The 26,020-nt window shown below is 41.4% G+C and overlaps 1 protein-coding gene across 6 annotated transcripts in view; it reads right to left on the bottom strand.

The window, feature by feature from the left end:
• The window catches only part of myt1lb (myelin transcription factor 1-like, b), a 139,216-nt gene that overhangs the window by 26,032 nt on the left and 87,164 nt on the right, over nucleotides 1-26,020 (bottom strand). For all 6 annotated transcript variants that reach the window (XM_084393872.1, XM_084393875.1, XM_084393874.1 and 3 more), the window contains 5 exons: nucleotides 19,365-19,499; nucleotides 15,056-15,146; nucleotides 8,013-8,120; nucleotides 6,968-7,185; nucleotides 2,519-2,805 (listed from right to left, as the gene is read on the bottom strand). In XM_084393872.1, the coding sequence (XP_084249998.1) occupies nucleotides 2,519-2,805; nucleotides 6,968-7,185; nucleotides 8,013-8,120; nucleotides 15,056-15,146; nucleotides 19,365-19,499 (839 nt within the window). The remainder of the gene's footprint in view (nucleotides 1-2,518; nucleotides 2,806-6,967; nucleotides 7,186-8,012; nucleotides 8,121-15,055; nucleotides 15,147-19,364; nucleotides 19,500-26,020) is intronic.

Here is a 26,020-nt window from a genome sequence, read left to right as displayed (position 1 = left end):
ACCTTTCTTCGATGATCCAAAACAGACAAACAGCTGATCCGATTGTGAGAGAGGCGACTGTCGTGAGAGTGACTCGATGAAATTGAACTCCTAACACAGGACCCTGGGACAAGAACCAAGTTTTCTTCCATATAACCAAGGCATGGACACACCGCCGTGTGATCTTGATCATACGAAGTGGGTTCCCCCTCGGGGAAAACCCTTTGGTCCTGAGCCACCACTGCAAGGTTCTCATGTACAGCAAGCCAAAAGGAATCACGCTCGACACGGCTGCCATCAGGACCAACAGTCTCTGAAAACGGCCTAGCTTTATCTTCTGAAAGGCTGTGAGGATAGCAGTCACAAGAGAGGGTGATAGGACGGTCCACATCGTCACTGAGTCCCATACCACACCAAGATCTTCTGTAATGGAGAAAGCACGCTCTTCTTGGCATTTGAGCAAGAACGACATCTCAATGCCTAACCGCCATCTGCTCCGACTCTACTAGAATAAGCCAGTCGTCTATGTAATGGTTATTCCCTGCAGCCTGAGCGGGGTTGCAGAGCTAGACCGATTGGGAGCACCCGATATTTGTATGCTTTTCCCCCGATATCAAACCTCAGGAACTTCCTGTGTTGTGGAAGGACGGAGACATGGTAGTATGTGTCTTTTAAATCAATCGTGACAAACCAGTCCTCGGATATGAGTCACGATCTGCTTTAATGTCAACATTTTGAACTTGAGCCTCTTAACTGACCGATTCAGCTGACGAAGATCTAATATAGGACGCAACCTTCTTTGGAACAATGAAGTAGCGGCTGTAAAACCCTGATTCTGTGTCGGGTGGAGGAACCAGCTCTATAGCTTCCTTTGCTAATAGAGATTTCACTTCTTGTTCCATTACCAGAGCCTGCTAGGGATGCACTAACATGAGTAGCATCCCGTTGTATCGCGGTGGACGAGAGCCAAACTGGATTCTGTAACCTTACTCTACAATCTGCAGGACCCATCGAGATATGTCCATTCTGCCAGATAATCTACTAAGGGAACTTAAGCCTCTCGAGGCTGGCCTCTAGTGTAGTTAGAGCAGTTCGGCAACCTGAAGCATACTGGAATTTTTTACATTTTTATGCATTTGATAGACGCTTTTATCCAAAGCAACTTACATTGCATACACATTTTTACATTCTTATGAGTTCTTGCTTTCCCTGGGAATCAAACCCATGACCTTGGCGTTGCTAGCGCCCACGCTCTACTGTTTGAGCTACAGGAAAGCTAACTTGTGGTGACGTTGAATCATGAGCTCGATGGAAACCGCTGCGCCCTGAGGCACCGAGGGTGGCGGGGTTGGCAGAACCTCCTAAAGGCACCGAAGTGGTGCGGGCACTGTACACTGAGTACGCTGGATCCCGCGAGGAAAGGCAGAGAAAGAGCAGCGCTCGTCTCTAACCCCTCCGAGAGATCCATTTGCGAACCCCATGATTTCAGCTTCCGTGAAAACTAGTCCAAAACTAGTTTGTGGCGCCAGAACCATGAAAAAGCTAGCCTGAACATCTTCCTCAAAAAGTGACAGGCAGCAGCCTCTCACAATGCTAGCAGTCAGCCCTCTCGAAGGCATGATCATGATCCGCTCCCAAACACTGCACTCACTGCTTGAACGTTTGGTTCGCCATCATATGTGAAATAGTGATTGCACAATACCAGGACAGACAACAATAAATAAGACTAGCTGCCAACAAGCTGAAATAACCAATGAATAAAAAGTTTTTTTCTTTTCTTTTTTCTTTTATTTCCAGTAACTGTTTTCAATGGTTTTAGATTTAGTTAAATATAATAACCCTGTCTCCGTAAATGTAGACTATATGATTTGGTTATCATGAAAACAATGAACATGAAGAAAACACAAACAAACTTGAAACACTGATTACATGTCAAAATCTACAGTAGAAAGATTAATAATCTAATATTGAGACTGGCCCAAATATTTACGTGTATCTTAGCAATGTTTTGTTCTGCCATTATGTGCTATATTTATAAAAATATTTTACTAATAATTATCAACCATAATTATTTATATATTATTTTAATTAATTAATTGCACTGAAGGTGCACCCATAGGTACCCAAGGTAGATACCCATAAAAAATGCCTCTAAAAAAATCAGTTCCAAATATTGATCCTTAATTAAAAAGTTAAATTCAAACACTGATGTAGAGAAATTATCACAAACAATTTTAATTGGCTAAATTATATAATGTAACATATAATATAATATAATATAATATAATATAATATAATATAATATAATATAATATAATATAATATAATATAATATAATATAATATAATATTACAGTATCTAAATTGTTATTTCAGTTTTGACATCTTAGAAATGAGCTCCATTACATAGTTGGTCTTCAGATTAATAATTAATATATAATAAGGTAACATAAGTAATATAATTATAATAATGGTAATGTAAAATAGCCTGAGCAAATAAAATGGCTTTATATTGTGACGTCACACACACGTGTGTGTACCTGCGTGCAGATGTCCAGGGGTTTCCCGCTCAGGCTCTGTGGCATCTCCCTGCAGCGGGTGGAGAGGTTGAGGATGGCAGTGGCCGCCATGTGCGCCGCCTCCATGTCGTGTGTGTAGTCGAAGCTGCTCTTGCTGCAGGTGCTGCTGGCGCTGCTCTCTCCTCCTCCTCCTCCTCCTCCTGCTCCTCCTCCTCCTCCTCCTCCACAGCTCAGGCTGCTGCTGCTGCTGGGCCCGAAGCTGCTCGAGGTGCTGCTCGCCGAACTCCAGCTCTTGCAGTAGCGCTTCGCTGACGGGACACACAGAGCCGGGACGTTAACACACAGATGGGACAGATCACAAAACACACTTAGCTTCTGCATCTACATCCTACACTGGCTTTATTGTGCTAGCTCTGAGATACTATTATAGTTTTCATTAATAGTTTTCATTTACTTTTTTACATTTTTATTTTCATTTTAGTTATTTTAGTTAAACTAGGCCTACATGAAAATCAGAAATGTTACCGTGGCAATATTTTATTTTATTTCAGTTAATGTTTATTTTGTTATTTTATTATGTTTTAGTTTTAGTTACGTATAATAACCCTGGGAGATATTTGGCAGTGACAGCTGATAGGCATTTTATTTAAGTACACTGTTATAAAGATCTCACTGACTTGCATCACAAGCATCAGAATTTCAGAATCCTTCTTTTTGCCCATATAAATATCAGCAACTGCACTAAATTGCACATTGTTGCTCAGTTTGGGCCTCTAAATGAAATGTGTTGTTTTCCTCTTTGAGTTTGAGCTCCATGTTCTCGCTATTATCAGACTATATGAGCCATAAAAGACTGATGTATCAAATATGAAACTCAGCAAAAACACACATGCAAACCTTTTTTTAAAGATTGATTTTTTATATTGTGCTTAAAATTTCAATAAACTGTTCCACTCGCTTTTATTTTTATATGTCAGACTTAAAAAGGTTAAAATAATGTGTTACAGTCTTGTTCTGCATGTAATTACTATGTACTTACTATAGTAATTACAATATCTGGCTAACAACTACTAACTCAGAATGAATCCCTAAACCTAATAATAAAATTACCTTATATGGTTGCACTTTATTTTAAGGTGTCCTACAGTGTAATTATCAAATAATTAATAAGTAATATTAACTAACAACATGAACCTAGTAATTAGGTTTAGGGTTGTAATTATGCATAATTTACATTTATTACTATAGTACATATAAGATGTGTAACGGATACTGTAAAATAAAGTGTTATCGCTTCTATTACTCAGTTCTTTCTTGTGTAAGTACACCGTACGTTCATTTACTGTAAAATAAAGTGCATAGAACCTCACGTTTTAGTGTCTGTAGTCAAATCCCTTTAGGAGGAAATGGCTTGTTTATTATGATGATTTTGATGATTATGAGGAGATTTTAAATGATGAGGGGGGTGTTGGGATGTAAGTGAGAGACGGAGAGACACTCTCTATAGTTTGACAAAAGACACAATGAGCCACAACACCAGCTGGGCATCAAAGTGGCATCTCCCACCGGGCGTCCTGCTGCCATCCCTCTCTCTCTCTCTCTCTCTCTCTTTTGAGTTCCTTTTCCTCTATCTTCTCCTTCCAGTCTGGTCATTAAAGCATGGCCGGGGATCTCACAGTCTTGCGCACAGAATTGCAATTAGCAGCAGCCCTAAATCCAGACTGTGATTTGCCTAAACCGCCTCATTCATTATGCATCTGCCTCGAGATCATTTCCATACATTTCCATACCTCCGAAATACAGTGAAGGAAGATCTCGGAGGCTTTTCTAACGGGGTTTAGTTCCTCACCAAACGTTCATGAAATGCAACTAGCTTTCTCAGACCTTAGCAGTCAAATGTTCAAGGGTCACAGTGATGATAATGATCATAAAGCAGCCCCCAAAAAGTACACTTAAGACAGGCTTAAAATGTCCATATTCATTGGACAACAAAATATCAAACCAAGTGACATATATGTAAATTAAATAGATCTAGCATTGAAAAAGAAGACATAGTTATAGACACAGTTGTTGTTTATGTGATGAACTACACCTGTGGTTCCTCTGCAGAATTTGTGTTCATTCTTTCACAAAAACCCACTAGAGTCCAGGGTTATAGAGCTGCAGGTATGACGCCAAACCCCGGAAAACTGGTTCCCTCGAGATTTCCCTATGGGGTTTTTCAATTTCTGAGTAACAAAAGGTCTGTGGTAAACATGACTTGATGATACTTGAACGTATTGCTCTACAAAACACACCCATATTGGAAACACAGATTTTCAACCTGTTATGTTTATTTTATAAAACGTTTCTAATATGTATATTGATATGAATTTTTGGGGTGTCAGGTTTACGTTGTAGAACAAAATGTCTAATTGTCATCAAGTTTCCCATAACCCTTTGCCTGGACTCATTATGCTTTGATGGTTTTAGCTGTGTCTCATTACCTTGTTAAGCCCTGGGTTTTCAGTCATTCTTTGCAAAGTCTTATTACATTGCCTCTCTGAGCGTTATCCTGGTGTCTTGGCTTTTCTTTTTTATTCTCTTCCCGTTTTCTGGTTTACTTTTTTGCTTGTGTTTTCTGCCCTCTGGCTCATTTGGATTGTTTTACTGTGTGTTTGACCTGCTGCCTTCAACCCAAGTCCTCGAGCAGTTCATAACATTGCCAAAGACCTCTTATTCAGAAATTGAAAAACCCCATTATAAAACCCCATAGGAAAATTTTGAAGGAGCCAGAGGTGAATTAGTCTTCCAGGTTTTGGGCCCTATTTTAACGATCTGAAACGCAAGTATCAAGCGCGAAACGCAAGTAACTTTGTGGGCGGGTCTCGGGATAAATGACTCTTGCGTCCGACACAAATGTAAAATGGGTTGGTCTGAAGTAGCTTCATTACTCATAGGTGTGGTTTGGGTGTAATGTGAAATAAACCAATCAGAGCGACCTCTCACATTCCCTTTAAAAGCAGGCGCGATTGTTCTATAGCGGATTCCTATTATAACGGCGGATTTGCCAGGCGCACGCCAGGAGCGGTTCACAGCCGAGGAGACCGACGTTCTCGTCAGGGCCGTAAAACACAGAGAAGTGACATTGGGGATGGAGAAACCCACCCAAATTAACTTCGGTTAAACAGGCATATGATAATTTGGGTAAATGTGTAAGCTAGATGTATGCTTTTATAATAAACTGTCTATCTATCTATCTATCTATCTATCTATCTATCTATCTATCTATCGATCTATCTATCTATCTATCTATCTATCTATCTATCTATCTATCTATCTATCTATCTATCTATCTATCTATCTATCTATCTATCGTAATAATGTATGATTTGCAAAAATGAAAACTGCTGCTTCTGTATAGATGAGAGAATCAAAGTGTATGTGCGTTGTGCACACGCTACATTGATTATGGCCAAGCATGCGCCCTTAAAATAGCATATAATATCATGCGCAACGCACCACTGACTTTAAACTTTTTTTTTTTTCGGTCAGTGGCGGAATTGTTTTCTAAACCTGCAAAATAGCATGAGGGAACGTTTGCGCCGGAACACGCCTCCTCTTTGCGCTGAACCGCCCCCGGGAGCGCAAGTGTATTTACTAGTTAACCGGCGTGCGTCTGTGGAGGGAAAAGTCCGCTTTGCACGGGTGCAAAATAGGAAACAAAGTTGTACAAAGTCAATTGCGCTGGGTGCAAGATAGGGCCCTTTGACTTCATCCCTGCAGCACTCTATTAACTAAAACTATATATAAATAATAATAATAATAATAATAATAATCATTTGTTACTTGAAAAAATGTAAACTTATTTTTTTGTTCAGCTAGTACACTCGAAACATAAATAAATTTTTTTATAAAAACTAAATAGACATCAAATAAATTTGTCACTGTACAGCTGTTTCTTGGGTTCCTTTGGTTAAAAGTAATTACAAAAAATGGCTCTGAAAGTTAAATCTGAGAAAAGCACTGGCATTTGGGTGTAGATGAAAATAACTCTGACAAAAAGAAATTAAATTGATTGAGTGACAGTAAAGACATTTATAATGTTACAAAAGATTCTATTTCAAATAAATGCTGTTCTTTTGAAAACATTTCCATAACAATATAAGCAGTAAAAACTATTGTCAACATTGATAATAATCAGAAATGTTTGTTGAGCAGCAAATTCAACATATTAGAATGATTTCTGAAGGATCATGTGACACTGAAGACTGGAGTAATGATGCTGAAAATACAGTTTACTATATATTCACATAGAAAAAAGTTATTTTAAATTGTAATAATATTTCACAATATTATTGATTTTACTGTATTTTTTATCAAATAAACGCAGCCTTGGTGAGCTTTTTTTTAAAAAACATTCCAAAAATCTCACCGACCCCAGACTTTTGAACAGCTGCGTATATTGATGTCATAGAGCAGACGTCTTACCCTCATCACTTTTGGGCAGTGTGTCCCGACCGTGGAGCTTGGGTGCAGCAGAGTGCCGTTTGCTGTAGATGTTGCTGCTGTCGTAGTTGTTGTAGTCAAAGCTGGTTTTGGAGTACTTCTCTAACTCTTTGGCCAGGTTGGAGCGCGGGGTTGAAGTGGGAACGTTGTTTTTGTAGCCGTACTGAGGAATCTCCAACTGTTTCACAAAGCACATGGGCCTGAAACAGACACAGTTTATGTTGTATCATGTGTCTGCCTGCCAATGATCAGTGCATACTATCCATTTTATAAGCGTTGCACAGAAAAATTCAACACAAATTGGTGTCTATTTGTAAGATATTCAGGTTCTAGCAAATAAGCAAATTCAGGAAATTCATCATATCATTTACAGTGATGGTTTTAATTTGAATAATTATGTTTATCTCAGCTTATGGAAAAGCTATTTGTGATAAACTTTTTTTTCTGTAAAAAAGTTTTTTTTGTGTGTGTTTACAGCGTACACCCAAGTGAAAAAAATTTACTCAAATATATTTGAAATACATTTATTTTATGCTACGTATACTACGAATACATTTATATATTTATGTACTTAAAATAAATACCCTGCAATTGTACTTTCGGTATACAAAATGTATAGACTTAAAGTCTGCTAAATTGGAGCAACTAATTTTGTACTTAATGTACTTTAGGTATCCAGAAGTAGTGCAACTAAAGATGTACTTAAGTATATTTGATTGTGGAAGTGGAACTATTGCTAGTACACTTTAGGCACACTTTAAATATCTTGCATTTAAAGACAGATATCATACTATCATTACTAATAGTGATATTAAAACACATTTTAGGCTTAATATTAAGAAACATGCATTGTGTAATAAAGTACTCCAAATAAAGTTGAATTATAATATTTATATCAGTAAGTCTCAAGCGATATGTCAGTAAATATGTTTATGATAATTGTAGTATACTTAGTACGAAATATATGTATTTTAAATACATTTCTTTTTTCCCACTAGGGTAGAGCATCAATGAGAATGTCTGTTACCTGAGCACACGATCTGAAGCCTGGTTGGATTTTCCTCCATCACAAGGCTGATGTTTCTCGTGGGCTTTGGCCAGTTTCTCTGCAGCCGCTATAGGGCAACCCGACAGGCTGGATGAACAGAAAGTAATGTGAGGGACATGGCTTTACAAAGACACGTCGTCAATATGTGACAAATGCTCATTTCAAACAGCAAAATTATGCAGCTTAGACACATCACTGATATACCATAATCTCGTTTATGCTGTATTGATATTAAAATCAGAAGTAAAATGCGATAATCCATAAAGATTAAAAAAAGAATTGAAATCTTCTGCTTCTCAGATCTGCCAATGAGGTTCATTCTTGTGTTACACAGCACGTTTGAGCTTCATCAAGAACCAATGAGGTTCATTCTCATGTTATACAGCACGTTTGAGCTTCAGGCAAGAACCAATGAGGTTCATTCTCATGTTACGCAACACGTTTGAGCTTCAGTAACAACCAATGAGGTTTGTTCTCGCGCATCAAGCAGGTTCGGTTTATGTTCGCTAATCAATGTTTACATGTGAATAAAAGCCTAAATTCAATCTTTTCATCATATTAAGCGATCAAGTCTCATCAGAAAATTTGGACTGGAATAAGTTTTACATTCTCTTTATGAACTTTTTGAAGCGTCAAAGTGGTAGTTGTGTAGCTGTCAAATGGAGGGACTGAAAACTCAGATTTCATCAAAAAGATCTTCATTTGTGTTCTGAAGATGAACGGAAGTATGGGTTTGGAACGACATGAGGGTGAGTAATTAATGACGTGTCGACTGATTGGGATCACGCTAGGGAGCCTGTCATCTTCGAGTATTGTAAAAATGAGCCAATGGACATTCGGGTGCCGTGTGAGTTGGGTGATCGTAGGATAGTGATGGAGTTTCCGCCCGGTAACCATTCCCTGTGGACTCCTCACGATACCATCACACCGCTACCAGTAGAATCCCTTGTTGAGCGCGCTGGCCTGTCTGTAATGGACGGGCCAGAGGTTCCATTGGAGGTTCGTCAGGAGGATAGGATGCCGATTGCAACATCGGAGCGTGAGCTGGGCTTTGGAGATGATGACTCGGCTGTGTTGTCCCCTCCGGGGAGTACAAGATTGCCTGAGCCGGATCCACAGTTATCAGCTATGCTGAAACGGGGCGGAAGAGGCTGTCGGGCTCGAGTGGAATCCTCCACCGTGTCTCGCTCAGTCTCGGTTGGATGATTTGTTTCTCGGGGCCGGCCGTGCTGGTTCTCAGCCCGCCGCCCCAGTACCTTTCTTTCCCGAGGTGCATGGAGAGCTGACTAGGTCATGGATGGCACCTTTTACTGCTAGAAATGACCTGGATAGTTTCTCCCCCCTCACTACCCTTGAAGGAGGAGCAGTAAGAGGTTACGTGGCTGTCCCTCCAGTGAAGTGGTCTGTCGTGGCACACCTGTGTCCGGCGGCCGCTGCATCTTGGTTGGAGCCTCGTTTCCCCTTGCGGGCCTGTGAGTTTTCATCTGTCCTCACAAACGAAGCCTATAGAGCTTGCGGGCAAGCTGCTTCCTCTCTGCATGCCATGGCGTTGTTACAGGTCTATCAGGCCAAGACACTCATGGACATGCACGAGGGTTGCCTAGACATGAGTGAGCTCTGCAATGCAACTGACTTGGCTCTCCGGAGCACAAGCGTTGTGGCTTGCGCGATCGGTCTAGCGATGTCCACCCTGGTGGTTCAGAAGCACCATAGCTGGCTCAGCCTGGTTGATATGGTGGATGGTTCAGTTCCTGGACTCCCCAATTTCCCAGGTTGGGTTGTTTGGCGACACGGTGGAGAACTGCGCCCAACAGTTCTCTGCTGCCTAGGCGCAGATGGAGGCTGTCCGACACATCCTGCCCTGGCGGCCTGCTGCTGCCATCACCCCGCCGGGGTGCGGTTCAAGGACCCAGTCATGCCTTCTCACGCACTTTCTGCCGCCATGAAGAGACAGGTAAGAGTCACACTACACACTCAGACCCTGCTTCGGGCCGCCTTCGGGCCTTCCGAGCTGGGTCCCTGTTTTTTGCCTAGAAGTCTGTGGTATCCGTGGTTCCCCTGCATCGCTCAGTTGTAGCACTACACGGTGCTCCTGGCTGATCTAGTAGGTTCCTCAGTACCAATAGACTGGGCTTTGAGGACCCGGTCACACCTTTTCACACACTCTCTGCCGCTACCTAGAGACAGGTGTTAAACACTCAGACCCTGCTTCGGGCCGCCTTCGGGCCTTCCGAGTTGGGTCCCTGTTCTCTAGCTCGCTGCCTCACTCTGAGTACGTCTTTGATACCTTGACCCCCCCTGTGTCGGTCCGTTGTAGCACTGAAAGTTGCTACCGACCGACTCAGTCGGTTCCTTGTATCTTCAGACTCGGCTACTCGATTCAGTTCGTCCGGCACCCGCCCATGTTCAGCGCTATTTGTTTCACCTCAGTGTTCCAAATTGTGCCTGTCATGTGTGCGGTCATCGCTTCCTACTGGCGAAGGTTGCGATCGAGCCGTTCCTCCAGCCGATATGAAGATAGGCTTCTAAAAAAAGGCCTGTTCTTTATTGTACCCAGCCTATAGTGAGTTAGACAGTCAGGGATCTGTGTTCTTGATTTCGGGCCCTTTTTCAAGCTTCCGTTCAAGTTACAAACACAGTACGCATTACTAATGCTCCATCCCCGTGAATGGTCTGCAGCAGCCATCCTGTAGTCTTGCGTTGAGGGGTCGAAGTCTTAGTACAAGTCCCTCCCTTCGAGTGCTACATAGCCAATTGGGTCTTCAGGTCAACTGGAGAAGAGTAACTCGTCCACGGACTGAGGAGCTTTTTTCCGGTTTGGAGGTGGACTTCGGTTACACGTTTCTCAACTGAAATGTGTCTGGTCGGTGCTTAAAAGTGAGAAAGGGTCCCACTGAATAACCTTCAGAGGCTCCTGGGGCATATGGTAGACGCAGCCATATATAACCGGTTTCCTCCATATGATGACCGCTTTAGCACTGACTTCATGACCGAGTCCCTAGGTGGCCATGGCAGAGCAGCACGCTCCTTGTGTTAAACAACACCTGGTCTGCTGCCAAACTCTCAGCAGTGTTCAGACCTTTTGTTTCACCGGGCTAATCGCTCCTAGAACAAGTGTCTACTAAACACTAGCTCAGGGGCCACGTATAACGGGCATGCAGTAAATAGGGGTTTGGGCGAACCTCCCACTGCATTGGCATTCAATTGCCTCGAGTTGTTAGCAGTTTCCTTGCTTGATGCCGCTGCTCAGCAAGATTGCACTGCCCAGTACAGCGACCGTTGCTCATACGCTACCCTCGCATGTCACAACTCGCCCGCCACCTCCTCCTATGGAGTCAGAAACTTCTGAGGTCGCTTCTTCCACTTGTTCCGGCCTGCTCAATCGTGCCGCCCAGGTGGCCTCACGACAGCCTGTTGCCGAAGAGAGTGGAGACTCCATCCCCAGGCGGTCCAGCTGTCAGGGATTCTTCAGGACTGCACAGTTACATCTGTTGCAGACGCTCTGATCTCGTCCCCTTTCCAGTTGTTTACTCCCTGAAACACGGAGACACTGGCATAGAGCTGATGCCGGGGCCTACGCAAGATGCGTTAATTCCCCAGTAAGCCCTCCTGCAAATCACTGTGTTAAGCCAGGTAGAGAGGAGCAGGTTCTCTTAGTTGCCCCGTAATGGCCCAACTAGGAGCTCATTCCTCAGACAGCCTTCCTAACACATTCCTCTGAGACTTCTCAGGGGTGGGGCACCATTGGCACCCACACTGAACCTGAGAAATCTAGGTTCTGTTATGGTGGTTCAGCTATCTACCTCTAAAAGGAATGTATATACTATCACTTCTGCGAGAGCTGAAAAACCTGTTAGTTGTTGGTGTTCTTCTCATGGGAAGACCCCCGAGAGTGTTCGATCACTTCTGTGCTTCCTTCCTGCAGAAGATGGGTCGGAGCGTGGCTTTTCCGTTCCACCCTCAAAATGTATGTTGCCCTTATATTAACGCACATCATGATGCAGTAGAGCTATAAGAAGTATGACTTGATCGTCAGGTTCCTGAGCGGTGCAAGGAGATGAGTCTTCCTTGCGCCCCCTCTATACCTTCTCAGGACCTATCTCCAGTGCTACTGCACTCTGAGACCTGAGTTAAAAATTCAGTTTTTAAAGAAACAGTTCTCCTGCTTGCTTGCTCTATCAAGAAGATAGGGGACCTGCACACATTTTCGGTCAATGGATCGTGCCTGGATTCGGGCCGGCTAAGTCTCATTAATATGAGACACCGGCCTGGATATGTGCCCAAGGTTCCTACCTCTCCCTTAAGACGGGACCAGGTGGTGAGCCTGCAAGCGCTGCCCCGGAGGAGGCAGACCCAGCTCTGACTTTTCTCTGTTCCTCCCGCCTTGCGGTTATTCAGAACAGAATGCAAAGTCTCAGGACCTCTCCAGCTCTCGTCTGTTTCGGAAACCAGCAGAAGGGAAGGCGGTTTTCATGCAGAGGTTGGCCCACTAAAAAATTTGTGCTTGCCATCATCTTGGTGAGTTTTTCCCAAGATGCACCGTGCCCACCTGGGTAGTGAGCTACACCAAAAAGAGAGTGTTTCTCCTTCCTGGGCGCTGACAAGAGTGCCTCGCTGACAGAATTAGAGCTGTGGGCTGGGCGACACCAGCACATTCGCTAGGAAAATAGCCTATGTGTCAAGCCGGTTGCTTTCCGTGGGCTCCCTTCACACAAAGCCAGCTTCACCTTAGCCCGGTTTGTAGTGTCGGCTTGCTGCGCCATTCCCCTACTATGGACTGGATAAGTACGCCTTTTTGCTCCAGTTGAGTTCCCTCTTCCGAACCCTGTTGAGTTCCTCCTCACCCCTTCGGTGTTGGACGTGGCGGAGCGTCCGATGCTAGACCTATCACTTGTATGCTTGGTAACTTGTGTTAGGTGGGGTCCATATGTTATGATCCCTACGGCGATCCCATATGTGTAATTCTTCCACAGGTTGACTCCCTGCGGCGAGCCCATGTCTTCCCATGGCACAGCCTGCTCTGCCGTCACTGACCGGTTATGTCTCCCCCCTGTTATCGGCTGGAGCCACCTCAGTGACACGCCATATGTTGTACTGCCCGCTAAGTTCGCTCAGTCCATATGTTTATTATCCATGTTACCTCCTTCGGGCAGGATGTGGCTTCCGGGATCAGGAGGATCAGGAGGCTTTTGTCTAGGCACTGGAAGGTGGCAGCACTAGTGGCGTTTTAATAGGATTCCAATCAGTCGACATGTCGACTACGTCAAACGTGAGTGACTGAAAGGGAACGTCTCGGTTACGTATGTAACCCTCGTTCCCTGAAGGAGGGAACGGAGACGTAGTCCCCTAGCCACTATTGCTGTACCACCGCTGACGCTCAGCTCCTCAGCGGAAAAACAACTGGTGCGTGCATCCACTTCCGTATTTATACCCGCGGAGCGGGGCGTGTGATGTGATTCACGCATGCCAATGTCCATTGGCTCGTTTTTACAATACTCGAAGATGACAGGCTCCTAGCGTGATCCCAATCAGTCGACACGTCGACTACGTCTCCGTTCCCTCCTTCAGGGACGATTTTTGAAAGTTTAGATATTTGTACTGGAAAACAAGATAAAAATGCTGAGTAAATCATTTTTTATAAAAACCTCATGGCAACACAATGTTCTTCTACAGTGAAAAATGTTAATGATTTAAAGTTTTCAATCAGAAATGGGTAATCACAAATAATATTGGAGGAATTAAACATTTTATTAAAATTTTTATAGTGCAGGTAGTGTCATGAGCTCAGAGCACAGAGATATTAAAGGCTTCTGAAGGTGTGCGCGTGTGTTTGTGTGTGTGTCTTTGATCCATGACATGAACTGCAAGCAAGCTGCCAGGTTTCCTGCCGTAGGAAATGTAATTTCACTCTTGCCAGTATAAGCGAGGTGAGTGTGTGTGTGAGTGTCGTGCCTGGCGCGTGTGTTTCAGGGCCGTCTGGAGTGGGCCGTCTCCCCTGGCGTGGTGTCAGTGAGGTGCTAATGGCTGACGCTGAGAACATTACTGTGCAAACCAGTTCATCAGCCCAATCCACACGCAACGCCTTCCACAGAACAACGTGCTGTTTTAAAAGCTGCTTGAGGGAATGTGCATTTGTAGTAGTCTATACTTTTACATCACTAGCAACATCAAACATAATTGCAAAAAAAAAGTTTTGACCTGGTTTCCCAAACACACCCATGTCCGCCACTTTTTGAGAAAAACACATATTCCCACACAGTGCTGGTTAGTAATTGATGTAATCTGGATTATGCTATCAGATTACAAAAATGAAGAACTTTTAATTATTATATTTTATTATATAATATAATATTATATTATATTATATTAAGATCATAATCAGAAGTTACTTTTTATTGATTACATGATAACATATTATTCAGACAGTAAATTATTCATAATTAATTGATTTTCCCTAATTCTTTTTTTTCTCTTTACATTTCTATTTACATTGACATTGACACAATTTTTACCCTGACGTAATGTGATGTTTAAATCACTTCATGTTGTTGATAACAATGAATGGAATATATCAATGTGGGACAAAATAATCCTATTTGAATCTATGACGTAAGGGAGTTTGGTCAAAAGTAATCTAAATGGAATAAAAAAGTAGTCCGATTAGATTGCATACACAATCTACACTGCATACTACAATTTGAGTTAGTGTTCAGGAAGTCAGCCTACCAATGGTTTACTTATATATATATAAGTATATATATTACACCTATATATTAAAATTGAAAGTATTTGAACAGAAAAAAATACATAGTTTACATTTATTATCCAAGAACGGTGACTTTAAAACTGCATATATTAAATTAGAAACTAATGCTTTGTACCTCCAGAAATCAAAGGTACAACTGAGACATTTGCTGAGAGAATAGGGAACGCTGTGATTTTCTAAACGTAGACACTGCAGAATAAAGATGATTATAATGAACATATGAGCGGTTCTCTCATCCAGACGGAGAGGAACTCACCTCCTATGAGAGTTCCTGTTGCTGTTGACGTGACCCCGGCCCGTGCAGCCAGGCGTAGGGCACTTAAGAACATTTTCATACATTGCAAGAACTTGACAGCAGGCGAGAGAAATAGGGTGAAAGATTAGGAGTTAGAGGCCCACAGTTAGTCATCAGCATTAGTGTGAAACACTCGTCATTATCACCAGCACGCTCAGAACGAGAGACATCAAACAGCGGCATGCAAGGCACTGCTAATGGAAGAACACTGGCATGCACATGAACCATGCAGCGTGAGTCATGGTACAAATCACAAGTATTCTATTCTGTTCTATTCTGTTCTATTCTATTCTGTTCTGTTCTGTTCTGCTCTGCTCTGTTCTGTTCTGTTCTGTTCTGTTCTGCTCTGTTCTGTTCTGTTCTGTTCTGTTCTGTTCTGTTCTGTTCTGTTCTGTTCTGTTCCGTTCCGTTCCGTTCCGTTCCGTTCCGTTCCGTTCCGTTCTATTCTATTCTATTCCGTTCTGTTCTATTCTTTTCTAGTTCCTCTTTTTCATCAGATTCCCTGCTGCTTGCTGTAAGTAAAACACACTCCAGTGCGTTCAGTTGTGAGTGATGCAGACAGACGTTTGACGGAGAGCTCTATCCCTGATTATATTCTCATCAGCAGCTGAAGCCGTCAGCTAAAGTTAGCTCATGCATCCAGTCATTCGGTGTGAGGTGTTGCTGCTCTTGATTGTTTCAGCTCTGCATTTGTCTTTCATTTGCATTAAACACACGTCAGCAATCAATGAAATCCCTGCCCAAACTCTCCCTCTCTCTGATCCCAGACTCTATTATTCATCTGTACATGTCTTTGTCTTCTCTGCGCATGACCGACAGGAATTAGATTACTGTTCATTAGGACGCTGGATTGGGGGCAGAGAGTGTGGGACGGGGCGAGCAGACCGGCACTCTTCCGGTGCTCATCTTCATCATTATCAGCTCCTTAATCCCTCACCCTCATCTTCAACACACTCTGACATGTTCATTACTGAAGAGCAGGAGGGATCCGCTCACCTCCACCGACAGAGATGCATGTCTTTATGTGTCTGAACGCAAGAAAAGCTTCATTTAATGAAGACCTATTATGCCCTTTTACAAAGTCTTGATTTTGTTTTTGGGCTCTACTAGAATAAGTTTTCATGCTTGATTTATTTATTTTTTCTTTCTCATATTCTCCATTGTTGCAGCTCCTCTCTTCCCAGTCTGTCAGTAACGCTCTGTTTAGTTCCTGTCTCTATGAAGCCCCTCCTTCTGAAAAGCACAATGTGATCTGATTGGTCAGATGGACCTACTCAACTTTTCTGATACTGATGTTCCCATCATGCACTGGGGCATGAATGGGAACAAACTCTACGGTCTGAGGTTGATTTTTCGCTGTCTTCCAGCTCTATTTACACTGTTGTGTCATTGCATTTGTTGTTAGGTTTAATAACTTGACATTTTGTGACATCTAAAGTTAATTTTCTACTCAAAATGACACATTCAAAAACGATTCATCAAATGTTACCGTCATTGTGTATTGTGTTCCAAGTATTGAGGTCTCAGTGTTCAGGTGGGTACTGCTTTACGTCTATTATGTAAACATGGTGTCTATACAATATCTGTTGTATTATTTACTTAGATGTTTTTAAAGGGGTGGTTGATTATGATTTCACTTTTCTAACTTTAGTTAGTGTGTAGTGTTGCTTTTTGACCATAAACAACATCTGCAAAGTTACAACGCTCAAAGTTCAAAGCAAAGGGAGATATTTGCTTTTAAAGAAATCGTTTTTTAAGGACTACAACAAACGGCTGGTAGGAACTACACGACATTCCTCCAGGGTTAGTGACATCACCAACCCTAAAATTTGCATAAACCCCGCCCCCGGAAACACGCAGTCCATGTTGAGAAGAGGAAGAGTTGTTGTTGTCGAGCACATTTGTGAGTCAGCTCAAACTGTATCATCCGTCTTTTCACATGCAATAGAAAGTCACTCTGTGTGCATCTCACAACGGTTCCGATTTATAGATTATCAAGACTAAGCTAACTGAAGATAGTTAACTCCACATCAGCAACATAAATTCATCATCTAACCATTCAGAAACGTCCTGTTGCTTCTACGTGTTGTCACTTCTTCTTGAGTCTCTCCATCTTTGTCTGACTCCGTTTAAACATAAAAGGCTTTCTTTCTTTTTTTCACAGTTTCTGTCATTTTAGTGTGTGTCTGCGTGAGGTAATTGGAGCTCCTAACACACAAGCTCTTGAAACCCCACCCTCTGTGCCGGGAGCAGCAGCTCATTTGCATTTAAAGGGCCAGACATCAGAGATTCATTTTACATCTTGTGAAAAGGGCATTATGCCACCCCTTTAAATAAAACAAACACTTTAAAAGTGCATGGTACAATTCAGTGTTATATTGTTGGAGTAAAAAGTACTGTAAAGTATATTTAAACGGAGTAGAACTTTTACTGGCCAAGTTAAAGTTACTTATTTTCTTTGTTAATTTGACTTACATAGTTAAGTAGAGTTTACTTAATTCCATATGTGAAATTTACTTTAAAAAAAAACCTGTCTACAAAAAACTTTTACAAAACTGTACATTTTACTTTTTAGCAGCAAAAAGTTGGCTGAAGATAATAACAGCCACTAAGTGACCCAGCACACACGAAACAGTCTTTCAGTAAGTGTGTGTCACACACGTCATGTGATGGTCATCTGAAAACACCCCTGCTTTGCCACCCCAGCGCCAGCTCACAAACTGCCTTGCCATCTGGACACTTTAAAAGCAAATCTTTTTGTTAACTGATTTCAGTCTGTAGTCAAAGCCATCAGTTTGATTGCCATCTGGTTCATTTGTGAATAAAAAAAAAACACACACATTTTAATGCATTTTAATGAATCACGTAAAAGATGTTTTAACAGGAGATTTGCTCAAGGTGAATGGAAGGAAATCTCACTCGTTCTTCCTGTCTGTAACTCTTTCATCAGATTATAATTATTACAGTTTATTCAACTGGATTTAATTGAGCATCTAAAACAAAATGAGAAATCTAACCAACTTATTAAACTGGCCTCCATTAAGATAGCGTCGTAATTACCAACAGAAACAATCAACGCATTCATGCGTGTCTGAGATATTGCGACGGCTGCTCCTCTACGCCGGGTCTTTACATCGCCAGAGATTTCCTTCAACAACAGCAACAATCATATAGGTATAAATAGTGTGTGAAGTTCTTGTAAATTATTTCAAGAAAACTTAAAATAAAGTTTCACGAGTTCACATGTTAATGAAATCTGATGTAATATTATAATGCGTATTTGGCTTGCTGTCCGGGGGGAGGGCTCCGAGCTCGGAATTCGGCCCGACCCCAGAGTAATCCCCCCTATGAATGTATAGATCATAGGTATCTATGAGCAGACCCAGCCGAGTGTGAGGTGATGGGGTGGTGGCGGGATGCTGAGAAATTTGTCATGAGACAGGAGGTAAGGGAAGGCTTTATTTATACTGGCTTCTTCTTGTGCTGATTGGATGATTACCTGAACATGCTCCTCCCAAACTTTGTTACATAAAACTTCATTTAAATTAATACAAAATCTTCGTACATTCAGTTGTAAAATTGTCCAAAAATAGAATTAAATGACTGATTTTGATTGTTAGACAGATACTGGATGATGTAAATTATATGATTTATTATCACAATATCTCAATGAAGTGAACAGGGGTGAATTTTAAGTAATTTCACTATTTTGGTTTGAGTCCACAGGTACTGAATTTCTAACATGAAAAGCTGATAAATATTACAGATGTTTATTGGGTTCCCCGATACCCCCACACACACACACTTATATTTTGGTTAGTCATTTTTAAAACAACAACAAAAGCCTGTTCTATAATAACATCATCATCATCCAGGAAGTGATATTAATTTTGGCAGGAAAAGCAAAACATTAGTAAGTATAAAGTGCTGCAGGAATGACGCATCTTGAACTTGTGTTTACCACAGATCTTATTTCAGGCTTTTACCTAAATCCCACTCTAAAATCTCATTGACTTGGACGATGGAACTGATAACAGGCTAAAAGGTAAGAGGTATTGTATAGGAATGAGCAGATGTTATAAGTGTGGAGGAGGACGGCATGCAGAAAGAACTGAAGACTGGTTCCCACAGACAAACACATACAGACACACAGTCATCCAATGATTGTGACCTCTTTTCATTTATGCTGGCATGAAAAAAAGCAAAGATTTAAAGGAAGAAGCAAGCAAACGTGGCACTGAAGTTTAGAAAGAGCTTGTAGTGTGCTTACTTTCTGGTGGGACTCTGTCCTTATGCGGGCATCCGGACAGGCTGCGATGATGCGGGTACAAACCCGTCACATGACCTGTGCCGTCACAGCCGGGCGTTGGACAGCGGCTTTCTTTTTTCCCCGACCGTGAAGAATCTGAATACACACACACACACACACACAGGATTATTATTGACTCATTTGTTTAGAAATAAATATGCAAGAGGACTGATAAAGTCTGGTCCAAGAATTGCTTACTTAGACAGAAAGACACTGTCTGACTGACATGCAAAACAACCACATGTCAACATTATGTTCAGTTTAGCTTTAGTTTAACTTTCATAGACTCAAGGGCCCTGTTTGTGTTTACTCCTGGTATTAAGATGTGTTTTGGTCAGTCGGATCACAAGTAGACGAGGGAGACACATTCCCTTTTTTTTTTTTCAAATCAAAATATTTTTCCTCGGTACTATTCGGCATGTACCATGGAAATCTGTGTTGCATACATTCTGGATATACACTACCGCTCTAAAGTTTGGGGCCAGTAATATACAGTATATCATTTAAAAAAATACTCAGATTCAGCAAGTACACATTAAACTGATCAAAAGTGACAGTAAAGACATTTATAATGTTACAAAATATTTATATTTATATTTCAAATAAATGCTGTTCTTTTGAACTTTCTATGTATCAAAGATTCCTGAAAAAATCACAGTTTCCACAAAAATATGAAACAGCACAACTGTTTTCAACATATTAGAATGATTTCTGAAGGATCATGTGACACTGAAGACAGGAGTAATGATGCTGAAAATACAGCTTTGGTCACAGGAATAAATGACATTTTACTATAAATGCAATTATTTAAAATTGTAAATATATTTCACATTATTACAGCTTTTACTGTATTTTTGATCAAAAAAATGCAGCCTTGGTGAGCAGAAGAGACTTTTTTTTTTTTTTTTTAATACTGACTCCAAACTTGTGAACAGTGAGTAGTTGCAACCTTTTGTCCTTGTTAGTGTATCTCTTGTTAGTGTATCCTGGACCTAGATCTGCAGAGGACATCTCTTCCTCATGTGCTGTCCAGGGCTACTGGCTGTGTTTCAAATAGAGAGAGCACAGGAGAGTGAGTGAGTGAGTGAGACAGTGAGTGAGACAGTGAGTATGCTACAGTTACCACTGATTAAAATTTTAAGGATGGAGTAACCTAGTAACAGGCATCATGTTGCCTTCTGTATCAAAGTAATCTCAAAACAGACAGGAATAGCATGAGAGCATGTGAAAGACGTGGGCTCAGTTTTAGAGTTTTAGACTGAGACTGAAAATAGAATGCAGTGCCACTCAAACTTTTGGAATATGAGCTTGAAACAACATCGACTAAAGTATTGCAATATTGGTCACGGACACACATGAATCTGGGTGAATATCATGAAATGTTCAGGTCGTACAGTATTTCAAAATAATTCTGTTTTGCATAAAGAAAATGTCTTTTATGGTCTTTCATTCATATGTTCTCCCAAATTCTCCAAAAAAGTAGAAAAGGCAGAAAACAGAACACACATTTTTGTTGCATAGACATACCGTTTACAGAGGAGGAAACGTGAGGAAAATCATGAGGAGTGATGCTTCTTTTTCATTGAACAATGAAAAATGTACATAAAACTCTGATCCACGTCCATAGATGGCAGTGCAGCGTCAAACACCATTGTGGTCGACAGTGTTGGTACTGTAGCTAAAGAACTACTGAATGCACTGGATTGTAGTAGTTTGTACTGTACTATAGTTTTACTTTATTACAATCGTTATTGAGAATAATGAGCAACAAAACTCTAAAAATGTCCTACCACATGTGTGAGACGTTATATGTGCTGAGCGTGGTGTTCGGATCCCGACGCTTCTGTCTAATTCGGGCTTGTGATTGTGTTCACTGGCCATGTGCTGTTGTTTTGTCATGTTTGGTGTGGGCACATGGCTTGTCATGTTTGTTTCTATGTGCCATGTGCTCAGTCCTGTCTATTGTCTTAACCACTCCTCCTTGTTCCCTGATTATTGGTTTATTTGCCCCACCTGCTCTCCCTTGTTACCCTCCTGATTTCCTTCCCTATCCCTTCTCCCTGTATGTCCGGTCCTGTGCCAGATCATCGTTGTGTGTCCACCGTGTTAACATGCTCCCTGTTGTTTCCTGCCTAGTCCAGCCGGTCCTGTTTTCCCCCACAGAGAAGTTTTATTTTTGATTCAATAAAAGCCCATCAACTCTGCATTGAGGTCTTGCCTCATCCTTTACCTGAGACCTGACAGAGATATGCTTAATTGTAATGAAAATAATGACAATATACAAAATCAGCTTCAGGCCAACTTTGGCACAGCTATTGCTAACTAGCTGTTAACTGCAAAATATTTGAGTTAATATGATATTTATGCAATTAAATTGTATGAGTTAGCATAGTCGATATTTCAGTAAAAATGCATCTAACTTTTTTTGTGTGTAGTGCAAAATCAATGAATACTAACTTCATCTTTTGAGTTTGTTAACTTAAACAATTCATGTAATTGATTTCCTCAATTCTTTTGAGTTTATCATTGAGTTTGATAAAGGATCCGGTCTCTCTAAACTGCACCTTTCAGAAAGCCTACTCTGCTCTGATTGGTCAGATGACCCAGTCTGTTGTGATTGGTCTACTCTGCTCTGATTGGTCAGATGGCCCAGTCTTTTGTGATTGGTCTACTCTGCTCTGATTGGTCAGATGACCCAGTCTGTTGTGATTGGTCTACTCTGCTCTGATTGGTTAGATGGCCCAGTCTTTTGTGATTGGTCTACTCTGCTCTGATTGGTCAGATGACCCAGTCTGTTGTGATTGGTCTACTGTGCTCTGATTGGTCAGATGGCCCAGTCTTTTGTGATTGGTCTACTCTGCTCTGATTTGCTCTGATTGGTCAGATGGCCCAGTCTCTTGTGATTGGTCTACTCTGCTCTGATTGGTCAGATGGCCCAGTCTTTTGTGGTTGGTCTACTCTGCTCTGATTTGCTCTGATTGGTCAGATGGCCCAGTCTCTTGTGATTGGTCTACTCTGCTCTGATTGGTCAGATGGCCCAGTCTTTTGTGATTGGTCTACTCTGCTATGATTGGCCAGATGGCCTAATCTGTTGTGATTGGTTGACCGCTTGCAGAATGTGGCGTCGGTTTTACTGTGTCAATCTCATCCTCTGGAAGTACATGTAAAGAGGACTTACTTTCGCAGAGCAGAAAACAGCGTCTTCTCAACATGTCAACAACACGGACCAAATTCTTCCAGTCTCAGCAACAACTACAGAATTTGAGCGAGGAAAAGTAGATGTTGTTCACTGGCAGTCAATGAAGACCACAGGCTGGCTTTGTGCACATTTGTTATAAACCTACATAAGTTTATCTGCACTTTGATTTTTTTTTTATACTTTTCAGACCTTTTACATTCACAAACAGCTACATATTACACACTACATGAAAGATAATGTCCAAAAAAGCCTAATAGGGCCACTTTAAGATAATAAGCCCTGAATCCTCAGACTATTCTGCAGCCATTTCAAAGAGAGAGAAAACAAACGAGCAAGGGAGAGATAGCAAAGCCAAGCTGAGTGGAATACATATTAGAAAGTGCTGGATATTGATTGTGGCTCCGGACAAGCCATGCTTTGCATACCAAATGGCCCCCATTACCATAGCGTCTGTGGATAATTAATGTGCAGTCAGTGGTCCTGTCGTTTGTTATCGGTCATACTGATACTGTTCAATTTCCATCTCCGCCTCATGCCTTCTTTAAGGAAGAGCTCCTTCCATAACTGTCAGGCCTCCACACTTTTTATAAATCATAATGCCCCCTGGTTAGGCAGCGTCTGCTGCTATTTCTGCCATAGTGAGATGCTATCGCAGTGTAAAAGCCAAGCATCCCTCATTATTCTGCCATTAGAAAGATAGTGTCTGCCGTGCATGCCGGCCGAACGTCCTTTCATGCGTGCTGTCAGCCCTTCCTCATCTGGAGAACGGCAGATGAAAGTTTGCATGTGTTTTTAAGGGTTTGTTCACCCAAAAAAAGACAATTCTGACATCATTTACTCACCCTCATATCATTTTAAACTGCATGACTTTTTTTCTTCTGTGGAATACAAAAGGAGGCATTTTTAAGTGAGTTTTCAATACAACGAAAGCATATAGTGACCAAACGTGCCGTCATTTTGAACCAGGGTTAGTAAGGGTGCTCCGATCGGGGCGCCTGATCGTTATTGGCTGATAATCATTCGATATAGTTTAATCGGTGGTCTCTATAAAGGCCGATCAGAAGAGCCGATCACATGAAGCAAAACTTTCGAGACAATTTTTCTGTGCGCTGCTAAAATTTCTTCAGTACATTCACAGGTCTGGCAGTTCACAAGGTGTCTGAAAAGGACAATAAATCTGGAAAGTCATTGCACAGACATTGCAACGACAACAATCCTACAGTAACCCTACTTTCTGTGCGCACATTCTGAGACAGTGGAAAATGAACAAGCGAAGTGAACTTTGGACTTCGGGCTCAAACCTAATCGGTCAAATACATGTTTTAAAAATATGTCAAAATCCCTGGCTTGGTGAGTATCCGCTGAAGCACAGTCTGTTATGTCTTAAGCGAACAGTTGGGAAATAAAACCGCTTATGTCCATGATCCATGCATTAGGTCTAAAAGGGATCATTTTCATTTTAGGGTGAACTAAGTCATAATTTACTCACCCTAGTGTTGTTCTAATGCCATGCCCATCTTTATGGACCACAGAAGGATAAATTTTAACAAATGTCCCGCTCGCGCTCGTCCATATAGTGGCAGTGAATAGCGACCAGCATCAAGCTTTTTAGAAAAGAACCAAAAGTATCACAGAATGATCCCACATAACTCGTGGTGTATATTCCAAGTGTTCTGGGGGTTTGCGAACTAAATGTACTATTTACCGAAATTCTTGACCTTGGCCGTTGGTCTTCTGTGCACGGCTGCACGGCGTGAGTGTTCATGAGTCTCTATTAGCGCCACAGTTCACTCCGATTCGCCCAGAAAAAGCACACAAACTGTGAGAAACTTGAGCCAATCACAACGCACTGGGTCAGCTGGCCAATCAGAGCACTCTGGACTTTTCGGAAGGAGGGGCTTTGTAGAAATCAGAGCGTTTCAGACAGATTGGGAATAGAGGTGCTGCAAAAATGTACAGTATGTGACAAATAATGTGTTTATTGAACATTAAAGCATGTTAGCCTATTTTATAACACCCAATAAACATTTTAAAATAGCATCACATGGCCTCTTTAAATGCCTGCATGGTATAACATGACCATGCAACGGTTTTGTGGATACAATAATCCTTCAATCTGGCTCCTCTATCCTTGGAGAAACAGGAATAAACCAGGAATCCTATTGAAACTTCCTCAGAATAAGCAGCACTGTCTAATTTCCCAGTATGTTTCTCCATGCAGTGATCTCCAGTGCCAGAGCTATATTTCCATGCAGAGGTTTATAAATAGGCAGCATGAGCACAGGCTGTGTCCCTGGGATGAGATTTGCTGTTCTCCCGGCCGTGCAGATCGCCATTACTTATGCCTGACAAGCTTAGCCTGTGATGTGGCCATGCTGGCCTGTTTGAACAGCATTAAGCCACTGCTGTTTGCACTGCAGGCATGGGGATGTTTGAGAAAGCTTGTCCCGGGGTCAGTATGGGATCCTCTCTCAGGGCAAAGGAACGCAGAAGAGCGCTGAACCTGTCCACTTAAACTGACCTATCTGCTCTGGGGATGTTGAAAGAGTAGGGTGATATCATTTTATTTTTAAAGGATTTTATATTTAAAAGTCTTCTGAAGCCATACAATAACTTTCATTTAGGTAGTATATTATTATTTAGCTCATTGGTGTACTTGTTAGCATTACTCATGAGTCAACTCAATCTGTTAAAAAAAAAAAAAAAAAAAAAAAAAGTCCCAAATCATATTTCAATCAAATTGTGTTTTTTTTTGGATTGATTGAATAGGTGAAAATTTCCATTGCTATCTTGGGGCAATCATTTTACATATTCTACAAACTACTTTCCAAAAGCACTGTTGGTGCTTAGATTGCCTAATATAATGAAATAATGTCCGTTGGTTGTACATTTTCCACAGATCTCTAAAATATGCGCACTGTATTTATTAAACATTTTTTAATATGCATATTGCATATTAAATGCATATTTTCAAACTTGCCCGGTTTGAAATACTATTGCTTCCCACCTGTCTATTAACCACATGCAACATGCCAAGTTGCATGAGCTGTGAATGAAGTTATGGTGGTCTGTTCCTCACACAAAGCATATGGCTTCTGTCTTTTTTCTTTTTCTTTTCGGAGCTTGACGGCCCCTGCAAATGTATTTTGTCATTGTATGGAAAGAATTACTTAAAATGTCTTATTTTGTGTTCCATGGAAGAAAGGAAGTCACACAGTTTGGAACGAAATGAGGGTGAGTAGAAGAAAATAACTGTAATTGCATAAATTGTTGAAGGTGATGATACTAATTTTCTAAATATTCTTACTCTCAGGTTTCAGCCTAATACATTAATTTCCCCTTACATACAGTAATGTTATAATCGCATGCTATTATTCCTAGTCTTTTTTTATCATTTGGGGTGTTTATGGGACAGTGC

The sequence above is a fragment of the Rutilus rutilus genome, assembly GCF_951802725.1.
Source record: "Rutilus rutilus genome assembly, chromosome: 21".
NCBI classification, from domain to species: domain Eukaryota; kingdom Metazoa; phylum Chordata; class Actinopteri; order Cypriniformes; family Leuciscidae; genus Rutilus; species Rutilus rutilus.
The sequence above is the reverse complement of the archived record's forward strand: the minus strand, read 5'-3'. Positions and strand labels throughout refer to the sequence as shown.